This window comes from Bos taurus, chromosome 19 (assembly GCF_002263795.3).
Source record: "Bos taurus isolate L1 Dominette 01449 registration number 42190680 breed Hereford chromosome 19, ARS-UCD2.0, whole genome shotgun sequence".
In the NCBI taxonomy this organism is placed as follows: domain Eukaryota; kingdom Metazoa; phylum Chordata; class Mammalia; order Artiodactyla; family Bovidae; genus Bos; species Bos taurus.
Genome location: NC_037346.1, coordinates 20,865,341 through 20,884,501, shown reverse-complemented (window position 1 = coordinate 20,884,501; position 19,161 = coordinate 20,865,341). Strand labels below are relative to the sequence as shown.

At 54.7% G+C, this 19,161-nt stretch overlaps 2 protein-coding genes and 1 non-coding gene across 16 annotated transcripts in view; all 3 read left to right on the top strand.

The window, feature by feature from the left end:
* Positions 1-7,045, top strand: part of SSH2 (slingshot protein phosphatase 2) — a 246,661-nt gene extending 239,616 nt beyond the window's left edge. For all 9 annotated transcript variants that reach the window (XM_002695677.7, XM_015458587.3, XM_005220145.5 and 6 more), the window contains one exon: positions 60-7,045. In XM_002695677.7, coding sequence (XP_002695723.3) covers positions 60-2,087 — 2,028 coding nt within the window. In that variant the 3' untranslated portion in view covers positions 2,088-7,045. The remainder of the gene's footprint in view (positions 1-59) is intronic.
* A 3,869-nt stretch (positions 7,046-10,914) lies between these two features.
* CORO6 (coronin 6) lies at positions 10,915-19,160 on the top strand. Of its 6 annotated transcripts, none has more exons than XM_005220117.5 (11): positions 10,917-11,140; positions 12,367-12,566; positions 14,033-14,155; positions 14,743-14,872; positions 14,980-15,161; positions 16,276-16,395; positions 16,838-16,942; positions 17,031-17,176; positions 17,542-17,599; positions 17,699-17,929; positions 18,019-19,160. In XM_005220117.5, the coding sequence occupies exons 2-11, from the start codon at positions 12,369-12,371 to the stop codon at positions 18,139-18,141; spliced, it is 1,416 nt and encodes a 471-aa protein (XP_005220174.1). In that variant the 5' UTR covers positions 10,917-11,140; positions 12,367-12,368; the 3' UTR covers positions 18,142-19,160. The 6 variants fall into 6 exon arrangements, with proteins under 6 accessions (NP_001095752.1, XP_005220174.1, XP_005220173.1 ...); XM_005220116.5 differs by having other exon boundaries at positions 12,307-12,566; XM_010815842.4 differs by lacking the exon at positions 16,276-16,395 and adding an exon at positions 15,766-15,885 and having other exon boundaries at positions 12,307-12,566.
* On the top strand, positions 12,584-12,655 carry MIR2334 (microRNA mir-2334). Its single transcript, NR_030855.1, has one exon. It is a non-coding gene; the product is annotated as a microRNA mir-2334 (primary transcript).
* Position 19,161: the final 1 nt, after the last annotated feature.

The window sequence follows — 19,161 nt, the reverse complement described above, 5'->3', positions numbered from 1 at the left end:
CTGGCTCTTTGAATCAGACTCCAGTTTACCATAACCTTCTCACTGTTTCCTCTCCTTAGGCAATCTCAGAACAGGTCAGCCCGGACATCTTCATGCAGCCGCACTCAGAAAATGCGATGTCAGTCAAAGAAATCGTCACTGAGATTGAATCCATCAGTCAAGGAGTTGGACAGATTCAAGTGAAAGGAGACGTGCTGTCCAACCCATGCCACACACCAAAGAAGCACATCGTCCACGAGCTGCCCCTGGAGAGGGCCCAGGCCGCCGAGAACAGACCTGGAAACCTGGAGCAGAGTGAAGGTTCCTGCCCAGCCCAGCCTGAACCAGCCAAAGACTCAGGGAAGGGGGACCCCGAGGGGTGCCCAGGGGCACACTCCTCCACCGCAGAGGTAGAAGAAGAGGAACCAGTGGAGGGGGAACAAGAGCTCTGGGGCCCCGGGATGCCCCCGGGTGCCAAGTGGTACCCCGGGTCCGTGAGGCGAGCCACCTTGGAGTTTGAGGAGCGCCTGCGGCAAGAACAGGAGCACCATGGTGCTGCCCCTGCGGGGACCTCGCTGTCCACTCGCAAGAATTCCAAGAACGATTCTTCAGTGGCAGACCTGGCAGCGAAAGGGAAGAGTGACGAAGCCGCCCCAGAACTGTCATATGTCCCCAAGGAGCCAGAGACGGGCAGGGGCCAAGGGCGATGCGGTGGGTCTGAGTCTGGCTCTTTACTGCGTCCTGAGCAGCTTGCCATCGTCCCGGCCCCTGAGCTGCGGGAGTCTCACCCAGCGCCAGCAACTCAGGATGGCCCACGGCATGAAGGTATCCTGCGGGAGCCGAGGACTGTGGTCTCCGGCCAGGGGCCCGAGACACCAGCGGCCCCTGCTGCCTTTCCCAAGAAGATAGAAATCATTGAATACACCTACACAGCCACATCCCCTGATCCCGGGCCAGGGTGGGAAAGAGCCAGCAGTGAGAAGAGTGGGGCGCAGGGACTGAGGACAGTGAAGGTGGAAGAGACCCTCACTGTCCTCTGTGCTCTGGATGAAAATCTGAACCGGACGCTGAGCCCCGACCAGGCTCCTCTGCACCCCAGAGTGCTACCTCCGCCTCATTCTTCCTCTCCCCAGCATGAGCACAGCAGGCCAGTCGACCTGCCCCCCACCCTGAGCAGCCCAGCAGCGCCTATTGTCAGTCCCACGACCCAGCCATGTGGCGCCAGCCCGGATCACCTGCACCCCCAGACGGTGGTTCACCTGGAAGGCTTCACAGGGCAGAGCAGCACCACAGACAGCGAGCCCTCCACGGAGCAGGGCAGCTGGGAAGAAAGTCAGGAGGGCCCCCTCTCCAGGGCCAGTGAAGTGCCATATCAGGGCTCCCAGTTCAGTAGCGAAGACCTGCATTTAATCAGCCAACTGGGTAATAATATTGGGGAGCAACCAGAAAAACTGGACCCAACATCTGTAGCCCATCAGCTCCCACACAGCTCCAGTAGCGACAGTATAGAGAGTCCCAGTCAGAGCCCCAGGGTGGTGAAGGGACGCGCTAAAGAAATCGAGTCCCGAGCAACTTCCCAGGTAGGGCTCCCCAAGCCACCCCAACTGAGGCGTTCAGCTTCCCTTGCCAAGTTAGGTTACTTGGACCTCTGTAAAGACTGTTCACCAGAGAGGGAGCCTGTCTCCTCTGAGTCCCCTCATCTCAAACTGCTTCAGCCCTTCCTCAGAACGGACTCGGGCATGGAGGCCCAGGAGCCCCCAGAAAACCCAGACACTCCCCAGAACCGAGAGCCCACCAAGTATTTGATAGAGCAGCTCAGAACCACAGAGTGCATCGCGCAGAGCAGGCCAGTGGAGAGGCCCCTTGCACAGTATGCCAAAGAGTTCGGTTCCAGTCAGCAGTGTTTGCTCCCCAGGGCAGGACCTGGATTGACTAGTTCGGAAGGAGGCCTTCCTTCGGTACCGACCCAGGGACTGCAGGACACCAGCCCGGCCCCGGGGCTGGCTGTGGCGCCCCGAGAGCAGCACGGCAGAACTCACCCCCTTAGGAGACTGAGAAAAGCAAATGATAAAAAACGGACAACCAACCCCTTCTATAATACCATGTGATTCTGAGCCTGTACACGTGACTTTCTAAAAGAAATGTTTGTAAAAGGGGCAGGTGTAATACATAAGGAACCATGCACTTTATTGGTTAATTTTATAATATTTTGGTCATTTTACTGTTCCTGGCGCATGCAGGGTTTGTTCCCCACCCCCACCCCGAGTGTGTGTGAGAGAGAGTTTGATTTGGACGGCAAGACCATTTTGTCTTTTTTTTTTTTTGGGAAAATTCAAACCTCAAAAAAACACTCATTTTCAAAGAACACCTTTATCCAAGGCAACGTGCTGTTTTTCAATCAACTGCCACCTGCTCCTCATTTTGCCCTCCGAGGAAAGGCCTGCTGGCTTGATTGAGGAAGGAAGCAGATGGGGAGGGTGGGATGAAGCTGGAAATTGGAAGCGCTGCCCTGGGCCTGTGTGATGAGGGTTTGGTCTCCAGACCTGATGCATTGGATTCAGATTTGCTGAAGGGGGCAGCCTGACGTCAGCGTGTTCTCAGTGCAGCCCATTGGGAGTTCCTGAGGTGGGCAGGCTCTGCTTTGCTTTCAAAGAGGGTCTTCCAGAATTCATCTCTTCTGGTCTGCAGAGTGTATCATTATAAAAAGGCATGATAACGGCTGGCTTTGTAAACCTATCAAGCAAATACTTTTATTTTTTTTTTTACCCCAAGCAAATCATTTTATTAAATTTAAAATGACCTCCAAATGAAATCCAAGAGGTCCTCTGTAAAGGGAATCTGAATAAGAAGAGGTGAAATTGGGAGTGGAGAGGTGGTCACGCCCAGTGTCTTCTGGGTGGATGGACTCCACTAAGGTGGTCATCCTACCCTTTCTTCCCCACCCCCTCTTCCCCCCTACCCGCCGGAAATGTGCTCTGCAGCATCCTCCCAATGAGAAAACACGATAGGGCCAAGTTTGAAAAACAGCAACTGAAAATGTGTGTGTGTTCTAAAATGAGTACAGATGTAGGGTTTTAACCCTTTCGTTACTTGAATAATTCTGCGGGCCTTTTAAGTTTCATGGCCATATTTTTCCAATTTATTTTCCTCCCTCATGCTGTTTTTCCCAACGCTGCCTAACTTTTTAATTTCATAGATATTTGAATTGTTACATGACCTATGTATAACCTCCAGTGAATGCAAAGTTTTTCTGTTTAATATTATCACTGTTAACACTTGACATAAGTTTTCTTTTTTTCTTTTCCTGGAAGATTTGTCATTTCTCTAGTTTATATACAGTATTTATGTACATAATGTCCTCACTTTGTTACATTGTTTTGTTAATGTTGTAGGGTCTTTTTGATTTATCCATTTTAAGAAGGAGTAAAGCTGCAACTGGAAGACATACAGATACCACAGAAATAAAACTCATGGGTGTTGGTAGGAATCTGCAGAGAATCTGTGGACAGTGGTGTAATTTAAATGGAGACTTCTAATCACCAGCTCCTGCCAAATTATGTGTTAGTAACTTCCTCCTCAGAGAAACCCCCAAAGGCTCCCAATTAGATTGCAGCGTGACTGAAGGCTGATGCCTCTTTGAGACTGAAATCCCAGAACATTGGCTGAATCAGAGCCAGGGAGCATATGTGAGTGTTACTGCTGCCCAGGTCAGAAGCCCCTAATGGATTGGGCTGAAGAGCCACAGGGAGGCCTCAGCAAGGGCAGGTGCCCCTAATGACCACATCTAGGATGCTGTTGCTTTGCTGCTATTGTGGAGGCCCTTAACACAGGAGCACCTGCCATAAATACCCTGTTTCAGCTTCTTACAGAACACATGTTTAGCCCAGAAGGAACGCCTTCTGCAGCTCCTCAGAACCAAAGAGGTCTACAGATTGGCTTCCTGTGTGCTTTGGTCGATGGCCACATCGCTGAGAAATACACCAAGCACAGAGCTGAGGTTTAGGTTTGGGGTTCATCACAGCACTGAGAGAAGACGACAGATTCACAGGCTGTGGATGTGATGTCAGAGACCAGAGCTCGGTGAGGACAGGGTGACCCAAAGGAGACAGCAGAGGTGGGCTGAGGCCACTCCTAGGTGCTCAAGATGAGCTGTGAATCCAGTTGCTGTGAGGAGGCCACGGTTGGGTCTGACGTCCCTGCCAGGAGGCCAATTAGAAACCTCCTGTTCCAAGTGTTTTTAAGGTGTAGTAATGATAGGTACCTGTGCTGTTCCAAAATAGTTTCTTCAGTGTTCAGATGTGTCATCCACACAGTTTTGTGACTCCTGGATATTTAATGTGTTGTAAAGTGTTCTGCTAGGCGGCATGTTCCAGTGTGAGGAGACTTGCAAGACAGGGTTATGAGTTTCCAGGGCTCATCCATTGACACTGCCCTGTCTGGTTGAGGCAGTTCCATCACCAAGATGATGGGGAAAGGACAGGAAACTGCGGGGTTGAGAAGAGGAGGCTTGGCATGGAGGTAAAGAGTCGTGTCCACTCGGTGACTCCCCTGAGATGGTGACATCCCTCATATCAATAAGGACACACCTGGGCGTCGGCAGTATTGCACTGTTCTCGCCATGGTGTTCAATGCTCACTCTCACTGCATTAAATAACAGCAGAGATGCGGGGGGTCAGGGAACCATCAAACGCTGTGAAGAAAGAAACTTTTTTTTAAGTGTCGAGGGAATGGTCTTGCTCTGCCTTTTTTAAAAAATAATTATATTTTTTAATCATTTAATTTACCTGCCTAAAGAAACATTCTCTACATGAGGTCTGTAATTCAAGCATGCCATGGGGTTTTGCCAGCCCTCAGACTCCCACAACTGAGTGTTCTTGTGCTATTTACGTAGCTGAGTTCTGTCCAGGGGAAGTCCATGATAGCCTATCAACAACTTTCCAAACTGTATTCTCTTCAAACGGTCTGATAATCTCGGGTGACCTATTTCCCTTTTCTGTTCATGGAAAACTCAGACCCAAAGCAGCAGGTCTGGGCAATTGACAGAGATGAGTAGAAGTTTTGACCTCTCGCTCAGTGCCTCTTGTTCTCTTTACTTTGAAAACTACCATAGCCTGACTCAAAATTTATTCTGGAGGGCTGTGTGATTGTGTGTGCGTGCGTGTGTGTGTAAAAAGTCACATCGTGGTGCATGGGGTGCAAGCCCCCGGGCACACAGATTTTGAGCTGTAATCTGGATGGTGCTCCGGTCAGCAGGAAAAGCCCCGCTTTTCTGATTTTAGAAACAACGTAAGCATGGTGTGTGCTCTGGCAGATGTAGGACTGTACTGTAGTCATCCTCATCTCACCTCATTTGGATGGCCTTTCAGATTCCGAATGTTTGGGATCATTCCTAACATTTCAGGCTCTTTACCTAGCATTCTCCTGCTTCTGTACCTGTATCCCAGCTGGCATTTCCTCTTTCTTGTTTTGGGAACTACCAAGAGCCCCAAGGATAGTCTGAGGATGACCACCCAGGCTCTGGGGTCCCCCCTCCTGCTAAAAGGCCCCAGACAGATGCCGTCAGATAGACCTGAAGTTGCTGAGAGTAGCAGCTCACAGACATCTTCATTTGTTCCAGCTGAGGATTTCAGTTCTGAAGTGATCTAGCCATGTTTAGTAGAGATTTTTTTTTTTTTTTTTTGGTGGGGGGTTGGTTGGGAGTTATTTCTCTCTAAGAAAGCATTATGCGAAAAGGGTCATTTTCAAGGGCATTTTCAGTTTTTAAAATAAAGCCATTCTTTGGCTTTTTTGAACAACTGTCTGTGGATACTTTGTTTACATTGTGAGTATTAAAAGGAGCATCATCTTGATGGCCACTCCCTCTCCTCCTCCAGGCACCCGCCCTGGCCATCCTCACACAGAGCAAGGCCCTGTGGTCAGCCCTCATGGGGAAGTGGGGGCCACCTGGAGCTGATTTCCATCTGTGTCCTGCACTCCCAGCCAACACGCTGTATGGAAACAGTCGTCATTTCCTCAGTGATGGTGTGGTCTTATAGTGATGGTTGTAGTGGTGAATGGCTAGTGTTGTTTTTCAATTTTGTTTTGCTTTTTGATGGTAGATGAGATGAAATCTTAGCTCTTTCTTTCAGCACCAATCCAACTTAAGAGCATCTTGGATTCATTTTCCCTTCCAAACTAAAAGATCAAGGCATGTATTAGGCATAAATTTATTTACAGCCTCAACTCATCCAGGGGCCGTATTAGAATGAAAACTTGCCTGCCACCAGAGCAGGCAGCTGCACACTCCTAACCCTTCTCCAGGGCTTGGGGTCCCTGGATGCCATGGAAGGCTATTGCAAGATGCTTCTGTATTTTAATAGCCTGGAAGTGGAGGGTGACTGGGCCTGGCTCCTGCTGTGAAAAGAGAACCAGCCTCATTTTCTCAGTGCCCCAGAGATCTGGGGCAGAATTTCTAAACTGGAATCAGCCCTCATCGGCTTGAAGATGCCCCAAGAGGTGTGTGACTAGGGCCACCATCTGTGTCCTCACAGCAGCACTAGCGGCGGCCTCCGGTACCCGGGGCTTAACTCGAGCTGATGACTCAGTCTGGAAGCTGGGCAACTAACTGGCCCTGAAATGTTTCCCCATCAGTAAGTCCACAGGGAATTGTTTGGTTTTTATGTTCTATTGGAATTTGGTTTGCTTGGCATAGCTTAAGGTGCCTTTTCTTTTTTCCTTTCTACTTTGTTTTGTAGGACTTGTTGTAAAGGTAGAAAACAAGTCCCCAAAGCCCCTCCCACTGACTGTTAACCTTTGCCCAGGCAATCCCAAACTTTTATGCTCACATTTTATTAAATAAAGCAGGTGCTCCCTGGAATCTCTGGGACCTTTTTGAGGCATTTGAAGCAGAATATAAAGAGTGGTCTCATCTCCTTCCTTAATCTTCCTGCTGGTTGGGATGTTCCACTTGTATCATAGATTTTTTATTATTGATGTGCTCCGCTGTTTTTAAATGTGAACTTGTGCGCAAATGTGCAGATTCAATGTTCTTGTTACAGATTGAATAAATTTTTATTTTGAAGATGAAGCGTGTACTCGATCAAGTGCAACAAAAGAGGGGGGTGGTGAGAAGGTGGGATTGGAAGAGAACACTGATGGTAACCATGAATCAATTCTCACTGATTGCTCTCCCTCCTCATGAGATAGCTGACTGCTGGGGAAAATAAAACTTTCTACCTCTCACAAAACAGGGACTGGATGGGAAATGGGGTCACCAAAGGGTATTTCAGATAGTGTGGCTCCAATCAAGTGACCAGGCTGAGAACTTGCCTGGTCAAAGAGGCTCTTGTCAAAGCCACCACCTAAATGTTAGAATGAATAAGCAAAGGAACCAAAATTCCTCCGCCATCTGTGGGACAAAGGGTCTGCTCGGGACAGCTGCCGTGACCTGGCTCAGCAGAGACTGGATTTCTTGGGTAGATGACCTCTCTGGACATGAATGAGAGTTCACAAGCTTTTGTTCGGCACAAGGCACCTCAGCTCACAGAAAGGTTTCTAGAAATGGGACGTGACTTTCTGAAGTAAAAGCTTTAACCCTCTCCCACCGTTAGAAAAGGAGCACTTAATGTCAATGGTAGAGGAAGAGAGATGGGGCCAAAGAGCAGCTCTCCAATAAAACAGGCTGGGGACAGGGCAGAGAGGGGAAGAATTCCCTGGTGGTCCAGTGGTTAGGACTCTGAGCTTTCACTGCAGAGGGCGCAGGTTCAACCCCTGGTCAGGAAACTAAGATCCCACAAGCTGCACGGCACAACCCAAAATCCACAACAAACCAGGCTGGGAGGGAAGGGGTCTCCACTTCTCCCACCCCTCCAACAGACCCATCATGAGATATTTAGTGATGCCGTTCATCACATATAAAGCAGTGCTACCATCCAGGGAAAGCTCCATTTCCAGAGAAAACACTGCCTTGTCAGTGTTTTGTGGATGATATGAATCATCCATATCAAATGAGATGAGCACACCACTGGTGTCTGGCTCGAGTGCCAGAGTGCCTGATGATGAAGGCAAGGTCATTTCACAAAATATTCCAGAGGTGCCTGGAGTCCCTAACCCTGATCAGTCGTGGCTTTCTATGCCTGTCTTCTACGGATTGCAGTTTAGATGGATAACAGCAGGGGAAAGCACCAAGTCCAAGAAGCTTCTTCCACTGATTGATTCTTTGTACCTTGGCTCCACTCACCCATGGATCTGCCAGGCCTTGGCAGCCAGAAGGCTAGAGGGCAGGGCTGAGCCTTACCAGCTCTAAATAATATCTGAGTTCTGCTCCTGTACCTGGAGAGCACACCTCCCCCACTTCCCAAGTGATGGAACTGAAGGCAGAATGGATTGAAGGATTCCTGCTTCTTAGCCCCAGACCTTTCCCTCTAGAATGGAGTTCCTGGCTCTCTCTAAAAAGGAGAAAAGGAGAGGAGAGAAGAAGAAAACGCCATTTCAAGGTAGGAGACAGCATGTCACGTAGCTTTTCTGCCAACAAGTGGTACAGAGTTGGAAAGAACCTAACCCAGCCCTCTTCATTATACAGCTCAAGAAAGGTGCAAAAATAGGGTGACTGAGCAACGGCTAAAACTCCAGTTTTGTAGTTAGTCCATGTGGCCTTTCCTCTGTGCCACAAAATGTAACTCTTGGTATCAGCATTTGTGAGACAAAGTGGCATTCTCCTTCAAGGAGAGACAGAAATGCATGGTGCTGGGCTTCCCTGGTGGCTCAATGGTAAAGAATCCACCTACCAATGCAGGAGACATAGGTTCAATCCCTGATCTCAGAAGATCTCACATGCTGCAGAGCAACTAAGCCCGTGCACCACAACCATTGAGCCTATGCTCTAGAGTCCAGGAGCTGCAGCTACTGACGCCGCACACCCTAGATACCGTCCTCCACAACGAGAGGCAACTAGAGAGGCCCCGACTCGCCACAACTAGAGAAAAGCCCAAGCAGCAACGAAGACCCGGCACAGCAAAATCAATTAAAATTTAAAAAAAAAGAAATGCATGGTTCTGAAAAGCTTGACCCAGACACCAGAACTCTTGGGTAAGAATCTCAGCTCTACTGTCTCAGTTTCCTGCCTCAGTTTCCTCATCTGTAAAACAGGGGTAATAATGGCACCCATCTCAGAAGACTATTATCAGAATGGAATTAGTAAGTGTAATGTCTGTAATACAGTGTGTAGCTATTGTTATTAAGGAGCTACTGAGTCCCTCAGGTCTTTTCCTCCTAATCAGGTGCCTGGAATCTTTAGGTAAAAGGGAGATTCTTCGTACACTACTCTTATGCCCCACTCCAATGCCATAATCGTTCCTGAAGTACCCATAACAAGTGTCTGGCCCACAAGCCACTGAATACTTGGACTCTTCCTGAGAAACAAGCCTTCTGATCCGTTTGAGGTTCCCACCACCTTCCCTCCCTTTACCCCTAATGCTGACCTCTACCTTCTGAAAAGCTGTGTTCCATTGATTTCCAGGTGTGTCCAGAGAAAAACTTCCCTGGTGGCTCAGATGGTAAAGCATCTGTCTACAATGCGGGAAACTCGGGTTCAATCCCTGGGTTGGGAAGATCTCCTGGAGACGGAAATGGCAATCCACTCCGGTATTCTTGCTTGGAAAATTCCATGGATAGAGGAGCCTTGTAGGGTATAGTCCATGGGGTCGCAAAGAGTCGGACAGGACTGAGCGACTTCACTCACTCACTCCTGGAGAATGAGAATCGCTGGTCCCCTGGACCCTCCAGGGCCTTATGATCTAAAGGAAGAAATCCAGGCAGCAGGTGAGACTGCTTAAAGAGCAGCTATAGGGACTAATTGTTTTTCACTGGCTGCATTTTGATCAGATTTCTTTTTATCTCTTCCTTAATCTTGGTCTAATTCAGCTGGTAAAGAATCCACCTGCAATGCAGGAGACCCCAGTTCGATTCCCAGGTGGGGAAGATCTGCTGGAGAAGAAATAGGATACCCACTCCAATATTCTTGGGCTTGTCTTGTGGCTCAGCTGGTAAAAAATCTGCCTGCCCCGAGGGAGACCTGGGTTCCATCCCTGGGTTGGGAAGATCCCCTGGAGAAGGGTAAGGCTACCCACTCCAATATTCTGGCCTGGAGAATTCCATGGACTGTATAGTCCGTGGGGTCGCAGAGTCGGACACGACTGAGCGACTTTAACTTTTACTTAATCTTAGTCAATACTCATCCAAGGGTCTTGAAGGGAGTGGGAGTGGGGTAGGGGCTTCCCTGGAACACAGTAGAACATCAATATAAACAAGGCCCTCAAGACTTGAGGAGTCAGGTTTAGTGTCTAAAATCTGGCGAAAGACCTGGGCCAGCTGCTTTTCCTTGAACCTGGTTTTCACTTTTTTCTTCTTCATTTCTACTCCCGGTTTTTAGGTTGCTTTCTGCCCTGTTCAGTGGAATCCTCCCTAAAGGGGTGGAATGTCTAGTACAGTGACAGTGTATTAATAACACAGTAACATTCACAGCCCCCTGTCAGGGACTCTCCCAGCTGCCCTGGGCCAACCTAGGCCCTCATCCAAGAGTCCCCAGAGCATCCTCCGGGCTCTCTCCTCTGTGGTGTGTGGACGTGCAGTCCCACAGCCCCGGCCTGCCGGGACTGGCTAAATTGGGACTGTGATTGCAGCAGGAATGCAGCGCGAAGGCATCTGATCTCGCGCGGCCGCCGGCTCTAAGAGGAGCGCGCCCCCTCGTAGGCTCGCTCTCTCAGCGCCCAGCTCTAAGGTCTGGGAACCTGGGCCTCCCCAGTTCACCCGGTAGGCGCGGAGCCCGCCAGCACACACGCAAAATTACTTTGGACGCTTCTCGCAGGCCGGAGGACGAGTCGCGCTGCCTTTGCAGCGCTCGACTTTCCCGCCGCCGGAGGGGCGGGGCCTGTGTGACCCCGCCCCCGCCGGAGCCCCGCCTCCGCAGGTTGATGGCAGCGGCAGCTGGGACTGCAGCGGCGCCCGGCCCCGGGAGTTGCAGGCAGCGGCCGGAGCGCGCAGCCGAACGCCCGGGCCCCAGACGCCGCGGACACCCGGAGAGGCAGTTCCGGCGCCCTGACGCCTCCCTCGGCCTTCAGCGCACCCCCAAGCCCCTCCGCAGAGAAGTCGCAGCGTGAGCGCCTCTCGGCCGGCCCAGGAGCAGGTACTCCCCCGCCACACACCGCCGCCGCAGCCAGTGGAGCGGGCGGGGTGTCTGGAGGGGACAGAGGTCTGCGCTCCCTCCCCCCTCCCCCCCACCGCCGCCAAATTCGGTCCCGGGCGGGGCGGACTTGGCATCTATATTTGGCCGGACAGCGGCCCGCGCGCCCTCAGGGCGCAGACACCTCGTCTCGCAAGAACGCAGTGCCGGGGCCGGAGGAGGGTGCGGGGAGGCCAGAGGCCGGGCCTGAGGCCGGGGGCTGCAGAAGCGGCTTGAAGGGCACAAGGATGCCTGGTGCTGGGGAGGGGCTGGAGGCAGTGGCTGCGGCTTGGAAAGCGCTTGGTGTGGTGCCTGGGGAAGAGCTGAGTGCAAGCTCCTAGCGGGAGAAGAGGCACCTCACCCTCCCCATTCCACTTCTGAAAATTTGGTTCTGGCCTGGGGAGGGGTTCGAGGACCCTAGCCGCAAGAGTTTAGCAGGAGAGAGGACCCAGAGGAGAAGTGGGACTGAAGTATGGCGGGTAAAAGCCAGAATACCGTCGTGAGGGCCTCTTAGAGAAGCCGGTGCGAGAGGGGTGGGAGGAGGAAATCTACCTTACAGCGCGTTCCTCCCACTCCCACCCCACCCCCGACAGCATGGGAAGAAACTGATGACAACAGGAGCAGGAAGGACTCAGGTTAGCTGACAGGAGGAACTCCTCCTTGGCAAATTTTTAGAAAAAGGCAAACCCCATTCGCCTAACCTTTGCCAGAGATGCTGAGCTTAGAATCTTGGGGGGCTGCAGTCCTAGCCCCACAAATGGCCTTAAGCCAGGAAGTCTCTGATTCTGGACCAAGACGCCTCTGGGAGATAAACCACTTCGGTGAAGAGATGCTCACCCAAGGCTGGCAGCCGGAGGGCAGCCTGGTGTTGAGGCTCCTCCCAAAACCACTTGAAGGTCCAGGAAGCTTTCAGGCCCAGTTAGCTTCCACTGTTGGCCCCAGTCTAAGGGCCGGTTCTCTAAGAAGAAGTCAGGTCCCAAATCCAAGTCCCTCGAACTAAGCAAAGAACTTTCCCATATATAAGAAAACGCCTTGCTTCTAGGACCAGACTCTATATTAATTTATACCTGACTCTTGGCAAGATAATCCTTCTCACTTGCCACTCCCCCAACTCTTCCTCCCTCCCACAGCTACAGGACTAAGGACCAAAAGCATTTCTGGGGACTGAGATCCTCCATCTCTGCCCCCAGCTATGAGCCGGCGCGTGGTTCGGCAGAGCAAGTTCCGCCACGTGTTTGGACAGGCGGCAAAGGCTGACCAGGCCTACGAGGACATCCGTGTGTCCAAGGTCACATGGGACAGCGCCTTCTGTGCCGTCAACCCCAAATTCCTGGCCATTATTGTGGAGGCTGGGGGTGGAGGTGCCTTCATCGTCCTGCCTCTGGCCAAGGTGAGGGATGAGGGGAAGGAAGCAGGTGGAGGACACCGACTGTGACTCCTGGGGACTCCGGACAGCAGCCTGTGTTCTCACCTAGCTCCATTCCTAATTCGGCAGGGCAGTCTAGGCGGACTGACTGCTCCCTATCCCCCAATCTCTCAGGGACCGATTGGGAGCTCCTCACCCCTCCCAGAACAGCAGCATCACATTGGTCCCCACCTACGCACAGCCCATCCCTTCTCCTTGCAGCATCCTGTACCCAGCAGGGACCTGGAGGAGGTGATGGATAGTTGGGAAGCAGTGGAGTCAGGACCTGGCTGGATTCTGTTCCTATTCTCCTGATGCCACACCCCTTCGTGTTTCTGGCCTCTGGATCTTTGTACCCAGCCCAGGGTGACTACTGGATTAAATCACACCCCAGAGCAGCACAGTGAGGACAGGGTCAGGCTCTATCCAGAATCCTTGGCTGCCTCCCCCTTTCTGGTTCTTGCAGTGAGGTAGAACAAGAGCAAAAGGCAGGGGGACATGACATATGTCCCCATATGTCATGAGGCCAAAGCCCCCAATACTCCAGGGATGGGGGCCAAGCAATGACCATCACCTTTACTGAGTAGCCTCAAGCCCCTCAGCCATCCCTACCCATAGGCTGTCCACTCCAAGGCATGATCTTGACCTGGATTCTGGCCTCTACACCTTGTTAGGAGAGGCCCCACAGGTGGCAAGGTCAGGATGAGGCCTGACAATAGCCAGTGACTCACTCCAAGACAATGCAGACACCATCCAAGGACACCATCCCCAGGGCTCAAATTTCAGTGGGAGCCACCCCCTCCCCCAGTACAACCGCCATTCCAGTGCCACACAGCCACCCCTCTCCCCTGCCGCCTGGTCTGGGTCGATGCCAGCCCCTGCAAAGGCCTCAGAGCCCCCCCCAAACATACCATAAAGATTAAAAATAGATGGGCCTCAGCTCAGGTTAGGAGATAGCAGGCATGAGGAATGCCTGCTGCTGGTGGTTCCAAGGTAAAGCCAGTGACCAGGGAGAGATCTGCCCATTGCGGCTAGGAAGGAGCTATGCAGCCCTGCACTGCATATAACCTTACCTTGACCTAGTCCAGAAGGGGTTTCCCAGAGAGATTTCAGGTGCAGGGGACAGGCCCAAGAACAGCGTCCTCCAAGGAGGTGTTCTTGGAAGAGCACTGGACTGAGAAGTCAAGTCTTGGCTCTACCAGTATCTTGCTGTGTGTCCTTGGTTAAGTTACCTTACCTCTCTGTGTCTGATTCCTTGATATTAAATGACTTAGACTCTGCCTTCAGGGAAGTAGAGGAAGTAGGCTGTCTGGGTTTGGAGGAGCAGAGAGGGGGTGAGTTCTGCAAAGAGACAACAGATAACCGACAGTTGAGATGTAAATAGGTCCACTCCCAGCCCCCTGAAAACACACAGGAGAATAGCCCCATATCTCCTTCTCTGACCCCTGCAGACAGGGCGAGTGGATAAGAACTACCCACTGGTCACTGGGCACACTGCCCCTGTGCTGGACATTGACTGGTGCCCGCACAATGACAACGTTATTGCCAGTGCCTCAGACGACACCACCATCATGGTAGGTACCAGCTCCTGGGCTGTGGGGCATGGGAAGCCGGGAGGGCGGCCTCACCTGTGCTTTGTAAGGTGGTAAGGGAGGTGCTGAGTGCCAGGACCTGCCCTGCCCAGCTCCCAGGCTATTTTCAGCTACATGCCCACCCCCTCCCAGGATGCACTGCTTAGGACTAATTATAGCCGTGGCCACCTTGGAGCCTGAAGAGCAGGGAGGCAGGGCTCTGAAGTCTCCCTGCTCAGGGGAGTAGGGAGGTCTCTGGAGAGCTGACAGCGCCCCCTCCTGGCTCCCAGCCGTTTCTGCCCCAGGTGGCCACCATCACATGTCCTGCATCTGACCCTTACCCCGCAAGAGAGCCGGTGGAGTGGGGGTGGGGGATTAGGGGAAGAAGTGAAATCTCTCAGTCGTGTCCTAGTCTTTGCGACCCCATGAACTGTAGCCTGTAACCCCATGAACAGGCTCCTCTGTCCATGGGATTTTCCAGGCAAGAATACTGAAGTGGCTTGCCATTTCCTTCTCCAGGAAGTAGGGGAGGAGCAGTGATGAAGCTGGCTCCTCATCCCACCTACCCTACGCCTTTTCCTTCCACCCAGGTGTGGCAGATTCCAGACTATACCCCTGTGCGCAGCATCACAGAGCCCATCATCACACTGGAGGGCCACTCCAAACGTGTGGGCATCCTCTCCTGGCACCCCACTGCCCGGAATGTCCTGCTCAGTGCAGGTCTGGGAGGCTAGGGGTTCTAATAGAGATCGGGGAGGCGGGGGGTGGGGGGTGGGGGAAGTGGCAAAGGCAGGGCCCAGGTGATGATGTCTGGCCGTTCTGGGCAGGTGGTGACAATGTGATCATCATCTGGAACGTGGGCACTGGGGAGGTGCTCCTGAGTCTAGACGACATGCACCCAGACGTCATCCACAGCGTGTGCTGGAACACCAACGGGAGCCTGCTAGCCACCACCTGCAAGGACAAGACCCTGCGAATCATCGACCCGCGCAAGGGCCAGGTGGTGGCGGTGAGTGCCTGGCCTGGCCGCTCCTCAGCCCCTATGTCAGGGGGCAGCTGTCAGGCCTCTGTACCCGCCCTCCCCTGAGCCCTGCTTCCAGCGCTCACCTTCTCCACCTCGATCCCAGACCCCAGTCCTCCCTTTAGCCCCCTGCCCTAAGTAAGCCCCCAGCTCCGCTGGTCTCTGCCCGGCTCCTGTTTCCTCCCCTTCCCTGCGTCTCAGCAGCCTAGATGAGGGCTGCCCAATTTGTGATTGAGAAGGGGAGAAGCTGCAAACTCTATCCTCCCACCAGACCTTGCATGAACCTGAGCCCCCGGACCCTTCTCCTCCCAGCTGGCACGCCTTCTTCCCGGGTCTGGACCCAACCCTGGTTCGCGGGCAGGCCCCTTTCCAACCTAGTTGACCAGCCGGGCGGAGGGTTGGGGGCCATCCCCGCACATTGTCTGTCCCAGCTGGGTGGCCTGCGAGGGCGGTGGCACCTGCCTCACCAGCCTCAATCTAACCCGGGGCGCGGGCTGCGCGGGACACTGCACGTCGGCGCGGAGGGCGCGCGTCCAGCGCGGCGGGGCCGGGCGGAGCCGCGCGCGCTCTAACCCACTAACCCCGCGAGCAGGAGCGAGCCCGGCCTCACGAGGGCGCCCGCCCGCTGCGGGCCGTCTTCACCACAGACGGGAAGCTGCTCAGCACCGGCTTCAGCAGGATGAGTGAGCGGCAACTCGCGCTCTGGGACCCGGTAGGCCAGGCCGCGCTGGGCGCACGCGCTCGCTCCTTCGCTGGGTCAGCTGGGAGCGCCCTCCCCGGCCGTGGCCCGCGCCCAAGAGAGCCGAAGCGGAGCGGGGAGCTCCGGTCTGGGAAGAGCCTGGCCGCGCTCCAGGGAAGCCCGCAGACACCTCCCCTGCCCTGAGGGCGTTTAAGGGCTCAGCATCTGCAGAGAGAAGCTCGCGCCCCGTGCTCTCCAGGCCTGCGGCCACCCAGGGGGGCCCCAGGAAACTGAATATTTAGGGCCCCTTTTGTCTCCGCCCCCGCCCTCACACCCAAGTCAGCAAGTTGGTTGCCCGGCCCTCCAGGCTCCCCAGGGCAAGCAGCTGGGTGACGCCTCTCCCTGTCTCCCCTCCGCCCCCAGGAGAGGTTTGCGGCCCACGAGGGAATGAGGCCCATGCGGGCTGTCTTCACGCGCCAGGGTCATATCTTCACCACGGGCTTCACCCGCATGAGCCAGCGAGAGCTGGGCCTGTGGGACCCGGTAACGCAGCTGGACGCTTGGGGTGTGTGCCCCGGGGACTGGCATCACGGGGGAGGGGCCAGGCGCCCCCCACCCGCAGGGCATGCCCACCTGGACAGGGCTGGAGGCTGCTGCCCCCTTGGCAGAGCCTGCCATCCCCACACCCACCCCTCTGCCCAGTTTTGCTGCGTCGCCTGAAGGAGCCCATGCTGGCGCCCCCACCTGGTGATGCCGAGTCCCTGGGGGTGGTTTGCGGTGACTGCATGCGGCGGCACAGGGGGTCTAGATGCGGGGGACCAGGAGTGGTGTCCAGAGGTTGGGTCTGCAGCTTCGTTCACCAGAGGTGCCTTGGGAGTGCGAGGGCATCAGGGAGGGCAGGCAGTGTCCAGGAGCTTCGGGGCATCCGGAAGCGCCACCGAGGGTGGGCTGGGGCTGGCTGTTCACGCCTCCTGTGCTTGGGCAGAACAACTTCGAGGAGCCAGTGGCGCTGCAGGAGATGGACACAAGCAATGGGGTCCTACTGCCTTTCTACGATCCCGACTCCAGCATCGTCTACCTGTGCGGCAAGGTGCTGGTGGCCGGGAGGGGAGAAGAGGGGGCCGGACGGAGATGAGGGGGGCCTGCCCGATACGGCTCTGAACCGACTGGCTTTGCAGGGCGACAGCAGCATTCGGTACTTTGAGATCACCGAGGAACCTCCCTTCGTGCACTACCTGAACACCTTCAGCAGCAAGGAGCCGCAGAGGGGCATGGGCTTCATGCCCAAGCGGGGACTCGACGTCAGCAAGTGCGAGATCGCACGGTCAGCAGCTTTGCCCTTCCTGTTCACCTGCCTCTGTCCCCACGTCCCATCTGGGAAGACGCGGGGGCTTCCCCAGGCGTGTAATCTTTGGAAAGGAGTGGGCTGGATTGGGAGGTTGGGGTCAAACAGACTTGTTTCCAGTGCCAGCCCCAAAGCTACACGTTTGACATTCTCTGAACTTCAGTTTCTTAACCTGTTAAGGATGATAAACACCCTCTCAGAGGCGTTTTACCAGTTGGATGTGTTTAAAGTGCAAGGCATCGTAGGCGCCCAGCAAGTGTCCGACTCTTTGCGATCCCCCTGGTCCCCAGCAAAAGTGAAGGGAGTGGGAGCCTGAGCGGGTGCTGATCCCCGCTCCCTTTTAGGTTCTACAAGTTGCACGAAAGAAAGTGTGAACCCATCGTCATGACTGTGCCCCGCAAGGTGAGTTGATCTCGAGAGGGTTGGGCAGAGCTCCGAGGCGGAAGGGAGCGGAGCAGGCTGGACACTGAGCTTGTTCTCCTGTCTCCCTACCCCCCGCAGTCAGACCTGTTCCAGGACGACCTTTACCCAGATACGCCGGGCCCCGAGCCGGCCCTAGAAGCAGACGAATGGCTATCAGGTCAGGACGCCGACCCCGTGCTCATCTCGTTGAGGGACGGTTACGTGCCTCCCAAGCACCGCGAGCTCCGGGTCACCAAGCGCAACATCCTGGACGTGCGCCCGCCCTCCGGCCCTCGTCGCAGCCAGTCAGCCAGCAATGCCCCCTTGTCGGTAAGGCCCCGCGCGGCTCCACCGAGGCCCAATCTACAGCCCCCTACCGCCCCGCGCCCAACACCTCTCCGGTCCTCTGCGCCCCGCAGCAGCACACCCTGGAGACGCTGCTGGAGGAGATCAAGGCCCTGCGCGAGCAGGTGCAGGCCCAGGAGCAGCGCATCACGTCTTTGGAGAACATGCTGTGCGAGCTGGTGGACGGCACGGACTAGCGCAGCGCCAACGGGGAGGTCCAAGCCGGGAAGCACAGTGGGGCGGAGCGCCAGCACACCCGAGGGCCCTGGCTTTGGGTCCCGAGCTCCGCACTCCGCCCCTCTAGGCCTGGGCGGGGACTGGGGAGGGAACTCCGCCCTTCGCGGGAGATCTGGACAATTGCAGAGACTCGTGTCCGTCTGCCGCCCGCCTGGCGGCGTACCTCGTCCGGGATTTAGGCAGGAGCTGGCGGGGCCTCAGCAATGGTGCTGCACCGCAGGCAGTGTCCCCTTTGTTCCTCACCCAGGGCAGAGAAAGTGCTTAGTGTTAGCGCAATGCTTGGAGATGGTGGGGAGCTTGGGATTGACCTCAAAGGGGTAGCGATTCGACGGGTCTCCCCAGGCTGGGGAAAATTACAACGCTTCCCCCTCTAATCAGCTCACTTGACCCCACCATCCTGAGTGGTCAACTGAACGGGCGTCACCCCATTTCTACAGACACAAACGTTGGCTGTAGAGCCGGTCCCCCAGGCTACACCCAGTAGTCCATGGCAGAGGGCTCCCTTCTCCCCACCTGCGGGGGAGAGGGCGGCTTCCGCGTGGCACTTCCTCAGAAGAACCAACCAGAAAACTGGCATGAGGAAGCAAGTTCCACCTCCACTACACACACACACACACATACCTCCCAGCCCTCTGCTGTACACGCACACACACACCTCCCAGCCCTCTGCTGTACATACACACACACACACAGCTCCCAGCCCTCTGCTGTGGCCTTGACTCTAGGAGGAAAACAAGATGTTCTGAATGAAACATTTTACTAAGTGCTCAGTCTCTGCCTCCTGCATGGGTGGGGATGTGAGACCCCCAGCCTCTGTAAATGCCACCACCAGAATCCTGGAGGCCCTGACAGATGAAACCCTCGGCTCAGGACCCACCAGACATCCTCTTTCTTCAGAGCCCTCCCCACTCTGAGGTTCAGAAGGACCCCTCAGCCCGCAGGTGGGCGGTCTTCCCCAGTAAAGGCAAATAGGAAAAACC